This window comes from Ricinus communis, chromosome 2 (genome assembly GCF_019578655.1).
Source record: "Ricinus communis isolate WT05 ecotype wild-type chromosome 2, ASM1957865v1, whole genome shotgun sequence".
Lineage (NCBI taxonomy): Eukaryota > Viridiplantae > Streptophyta > Magnoliopsida > Malpighiales > Euphorbiaceae > Ricinus > Ricinus communis.
Window position 1 is genome coordinate 14,133,921 of NC_063257.1, and position 6,224 is coordinate 14,140,144.

Below are 6,224 nucleotides of genomic sequence, written 5' to 3' on the forward strand. Positions count from 1 at the left end.
GTCTATCCATTTTTTCTACAATTGCATATGATATAGGGCTTTCATCCTTCTTTCATCAACCAGAGCCAACAATTGGTATCTTTGCTCAGCCCATTGGTACTCGGGTATTTCTATCTCGAACACAACTCGTAAAGACTTTAACTCCAACTCAACTGGTAAGACTGTTTCAGTCCCATAAGCTAAAAGGTATGGAGTCTGCCCAGTCGATGATCGCTCAATCATTCGATATCCCCAAAGTGCAAAGGGTAACCAAAATGACAATCCTTGTGATTCCAACCATCATTAAGAGAATTTTCTTTAACTTCTTCTTATCTGCTTCCGCCGCTCCATTTGCTTTTGGTCTGTATAGAGAAGACCTATGATGCTCAATCTTGTATTTTGCTAATAAGTTCGCAGTTTTGCCCATGAACTGCACCCCATTATCTGTCACAACGTGATGTGGGACTCCATATCTGTAGATCAGATTCCTTTCTATAAACTTAGCCATTTGTCTTGCCCCTACAGTAGTAAATGACTTAGCTTTAACCCAATTGGAGAAAAAGTCAATTACTACTACTATGTACCTATGCCCATTTAAAGGAGATTTAATTTCTCCGATGATATCAATTCCCCAGGCTATAAAAGGCCATGGAGATGTTAAGTTATGCACCTCACTCGGAGGTACATGACTTAGGTCATTGTAAAGCTGGCACTCATGGTATTTCCTTACTAAAGCTATGCAATCCTTTTCCATCGTTAACCAGTAATAGCCTTGACATATGATTTTCCTAGTCAACACTATGCCATTCATATGAGGCCCACATACTTCTTTGTGCATTTCTTCCATCATTACTTGTGCTTTTGCCTTAGTAACACGATGAAATTTGACACTTGAAGCCATTCTTTTGTACAGCACTCCTTCATGGTTGAGGTAACTTCTAGCCTGTATCTGTAGCACGTATCTTTCTTTCGTAGTCGCTTCCTTGGGATACACCCTGTCTTTTATAAACCTCTTCAGATTATAGAATCATGGCTTCTCCTCTGGCCCAAGCTAAACTTGCATGACCAGTTTCTCTGATAACAAGGTGCTCTTGACTTCATAATCATCAACGGTTTAATTGGAAGTTGCAAGAGGTTGTCCCATATTGAAGATAGGGTAGCTAGCGTATCTGCCATCTGATTCTCATCTCTAGTCAAATGAATGAATGAACACTTGGAAAAATTGCAAACCAGAGTCTTAAGGTAATTGACATATGGTTTCAATCTTTCCTCTTTCACATCCCATTCTTCAATGGCTTGTTGAATCACTAGTATGGGATCCCGTAAACCATCAGTTTATCTTGCTCCTGCTACCACGGTTGCTTTTAATCCAAATAAAAATGCTTCGTACTCCACCATGTTTTTAGTCACTTTAAAATCCAATTGCTTAGCCATCGGTAGCATTTCTCCTTTTGGCATAATCAGAACTATCCCTAATCCTGCATCTCTTGTATTTATAGCTCCATCGAAGTACATCTTTCATTCTTGAATCTCAATGGCCTAGATTCTCATCAAGGAACTCTAAATCCCAAGGTTCATCTCCTTCAACCGCAACATTCTAAGCTAAAAACTCCTTTACAATCCTACTCTTGACTACCTTCTTGGTGACGTACTCGACATCAAACTCTATAAGGAGTACTAATCATCTAGCCCGCTTTCTCATAATAGATGGAGCTTTAAACAAGTATTTCAATGGGTCTATTTTTAAAATTACTTGCACCCTATAAGATTGGAAATAATGCCTCAACTTTCTTGTAGCCCATATCATGGCTAGACAAGTCTTCTCCACGAGGTTATACTTTGACCCATAAGGCAACAACTTCTTACTGAGATATTAGACCGCACGCTCCATGTCATTTCGCCTACATTGCGCTGCCATTGCTCTTATGGCTTCTTCTGCCAAGACCTAGTATAGAATCAATGGCTTTCCATCCTTCAGCAGCTTCATTAGATACTCTTTCATTTTATCAAAGGCTTTCTGACAGTGTTCATCGCATATAACAGATTGGTGTTTCCTTAAAAGCTTGAATATAGGATCACATACCATTGTGAGCTTGGAAATGAACCTGTTGATGTACTGCAATCATCCTGAGAAATCCTTTGTCTTCTGTGCTGGCATCTTTTGAATAGCCTCTACCTTGTTTAGATCAATCTCTATTCTTCGTTGACTCACTATATGCCCTAACATCTTTTCTAATATTACCTCGAATATGCTCTTCTTCAGATTGAGCCTCAGGTTATACCTTTCCACTCATCCTAAGAACTTATCAAGAGCTTGGAAATGCCCTTCCCTTATTTCAGACCTTACCATCATATCATCCATATATACTTCTACCTCCCTATACATCATGTCATGAAATAAGGTAGTGGCTGCTCTCTGATAAGTTACACCCACATTCTTTAGTCCAAAGGGCATAACCTTGTAGCAGTATGTTGCCCACTCATTGATGAATGGAGTCTTTAGCTTATCTACTACTACCATTATGATATGGTTATATCCGGAGAAAACATCAGTGAAAGAATACATAGCTCTCAAAGCTGCACTATCAACCATGACATCTATATGAGGAAGAGGAAAATCATCTTTAGGGCAATGCCTAGTTTAAGTCCCGATAATCCACACACATCCTTAGTTTACCGACTTTCTTCAAGACTGGGATGATATTCGCCAACCATTCGAGATAGTTGACTACATCGAGAAAATCAGCTTTTACTTGTTTAGCAACTCTTTCCCAAATTTTCTCTACCCATTCTAGCCGTAGCCTTCTCATCTTTTGCTTGATTGGTTCGATGTGCAGATAGGTTGGGATATGGTGCTCTGCTATCTTTCTATCTAAACCTGGTATGTTGTCATAGGACCAAGCAAATACTTCTTTTCTTTTTTCCATTAATTTTTCTAGTTCTCTTCTCTCCTCAGGAGTTATATCATGAGCTATCACAATGTTCCTTAGATTTTCATTGAAGCCTAAATTAAATGAGTCAATTTGTATGGAAGTAATATCAAACATGCACATGCCATGATTATCAGAATACACACTACCATCAGGAAAAATATTGCACAAGTAAGAAAATTTATCATTCATGTCATTGATCTTTAAAAGAAAAGAAACATCGTCCTCATAGAGATCAGATGTTATTATATCATCTTAAAATACATAAATGATTCGCCCTTCTATTAAGGTAGCTAGCTCTTGTTGGTTCAGCTTCTCAAGCAAAGCGGCAAATTCATCCAGCTTTGCTCTTAACCTTGGTGATGATCTTCTCATAAACCTCCTTGATGCTCAACTCAACCATCCTATCGATGATTATACTATTTAATATCTCAAATTCTGGTACCTCAGTCCCAGCTAAGGTAATAGGTTCAGGCTCCCCAAAGTTTATCTAGTATTCCTGGACAAATATGTCTTTCAAAGTCTTACCCTTTAGTTTATCCTCGTCTTCTTCATGATAACCCAGCCTGTGTCGAGTTTTTTTACCCTTAAAATCTGGCAACTCTGTAATACACTATTGATTTTTCCCTAGCCCCATTCCAAGCATAAAATCCATCTTTTTGAACATACTAGCTACTTTAGGATCCATGTAGTCCTCGTAGAGAACAACGACTTAGAATCCAATAGGGGCTTTCAGCTCCTGTACAGCTTCCTACATAGCTGAGACGATCTTACCACCTTCAGCATTAATAGTCACTATTTCATCTTCATGAGAAAATTCGACCTTTTGATGTATAATGAAAGGTACTCTTCCTAGGGCATGGAACCATGGCCTTTTTAATAATAATGCGAAAGTTACTAGAATGTCCAAGATAGTGAATTCCACCCACGATTTGATAGGACATGTCTTCATTAGTATTGAGAACTTTCCTTCCACGTCTTGTCAAGGCTCTTATCACCATATGCAATGGCTTTAGATCTTTCACAATCATCCTCAGTTTAAGGAGTATGAGAGAAGGACATACATTGATGGTTGACCCATCATTTACCATCATACATGGGGTCTTTTTTCTCTTGACTTCTGCTGCTACATAAAGAGCCTTGTTATGGTCTCTCCTCTCGAGTGGTAAGTCTTCATTCGAGAAAGTGATCATTCCAGTAGTTTTGTCAATTACCATTTTGATCATCTCTTTGGGGATAGATGTTGTGCTAATGCTTATATTGGACAAAGCCCGAATTAGAGCCTTCCTGTGATCCGATGAGTGCATTAGCAGCTCCCAGATGTCTATTGTCTTCTTTTCCTTCTTCAGCTGCTCTAGTAACCTATTATCTTCTTTAGAAGCTTTCTCAAACTACTTCAATTCTTGAACCCTTATGTCCTTACCCACTGGCTTGGCTTCTCTATTAAAGTCACTATCTGCCTAAATATCCCTTGCCCAATGTCTTGGACCTCACACTCATCTCCAGAACTATACCAGATATCAATTGCCAAGTTCGACTTCTATTCTCCTTCTTTCCAAACCTCTCAAAGATAGGGCTCACAGGTTGCTTCATCCTCTGACCCTAAACCACTCAGCAGAATACCCTCAATTTGAACATCAGTCGAAGGACGCTTTGAATAGCGAAGTCTAAAGTCGTATTTGCCCGAGGGCTGTCCCAACATATCTTGACATTCACATTGAGGAAGTTGAACTTGCCATTCCTCACAATCAATTAAGTCCTAGACCTTGTGCTTAAGACGGTCACACTGGTTTATTACATGCCTAAAAGCTTGGTGATACTTACAATACTGACCATTGTGAGGCTTAGGACTATCCTTAGGTGATTGGAGGTTTAAGTTTCCCACTCCATTTTAAGTGATAGAACACCATAGACACTGGTTCGGCTTCTAGTTCTGGCTCAGGTTGGAGGATGTCTTCAAAAGAGTTCATGGCCTCCTTTTCACTAAAGTCAAGGGTGATCATAGACACTTGGTTTTAGTGGTGGTGTTGTTGTGGTTTGGCAAAGGGTTTCTTTTGGTATTGGGCTGGTTTGGGTCGATCAATTTTTCGGCATTAATAAGGTCTTGAATTTCATATTTCAACCAGATGTAGTTGTTTATGTGATGGTCGGGTGCTTGGTGGAACTTACAAGAGTTGTTGGGTTTATAGCCAGGTGCATTTAGCTTTGGTGGGTTTTTAAGGGTGGTTGGTTGGAGTATGTTATTCTGTACTAACCTCTTAAAGATCTTTGAGAGAGATTGTCTGAAGTTGGAGAACTTCCACGGTTACTAGACAACATTCACATCTCGAGTTCTACTTCCTCTAGCTTGATAGTTCAACCTTCCGCCGGTTCGCATAGTCTTTCTTTTATCATAATCGATTTCCTTGACCTGAAGTCCATCAATTGGGTTCATCATCTGAAGCCTTTCGACCCAACCAATAAGAACATTTCAAACCACCATAAGGACTTGGTACTTTTCATAAGGCTTGTTCTTCATCAGCCCAACCTTATTTCTCCACCTAGTCAAGAAATCGGGGAATGACTCATTCGGCTTCAGTTTGGTAGACTCAAGATCTCTAATTGACTTCCAACTAAATATTATAGTCATATTCTTTAACAAAATAATTACACAAATCAGCCTATTCAGCTTTGGCGAATTTCTCTAGACCACGATACCAGTCCATCGCAGGTCCTTCTAGTGATAGCACAAATAGCTTGACAATTTGGGTCCTACTCAACTGTGTAATCCCCATGATGGTTACATATTGCTTTAGATGGACCTTCAGATCACCTATCCTATTGAACTTATTCATCTCAGTCATCCTGAACTTTGTATGCAGCTTGTCCTTACAGTCAACACTAATTCCTCGAAATCATAGGTCAGGTCCAACCCTTTGATGTCCAGCATGCCCTACATCTTCTCAAGCCTAGCACTTAAGCCACTTACAGCTTCACTAGTGGCAATAGTTATTCATCTTTTGGCTTAGTCCAACACATATTTTTCAAAATCCTAAAAATTATGGAGCACCCCTCTTCTAGCAGGGTCTTCGGCATTAGTATTAGCAGCAGTACTAGTAGTGGCAAAGGTTGCAGCAACGGTCTCAATTACAACTACAACTAGGTCAATAGCAGCAGTGGGATTAGTCAGTGAAATTGGAGCAGTAGATGGGGCTTGGTTCGTAGCCATCCTGGCCAAAAGCTGTTAGAGTTCCTACTGGATCACACCCCTCAGATCGTCAATAATGGCATTCTTGAGGATTTCAACATCTTGCTCTTTCATTGGCCATTTTGGAT

At 39.7% G+C, this 6,224-nt stretch overlaps 1 protein-coding gene across 1 annotated transcript; it reads right to left on the minus strand.

The window, feature by feature from the left end:
• Positions 1–214: 214 nt before the first annotated feature.
• Positions 215–880, minus strand: LOC107261195. Its single transcript, XM_015718674.1, has one exon. The coding sequence runs from the start codon at positions 878–880 to the stop codon at positions 215–217; it is 666 nt and encodes a 221-aa protein (XP_015574160.1).
• Positions 881–6,224: the final 5,344 nt, after the last annotated feature.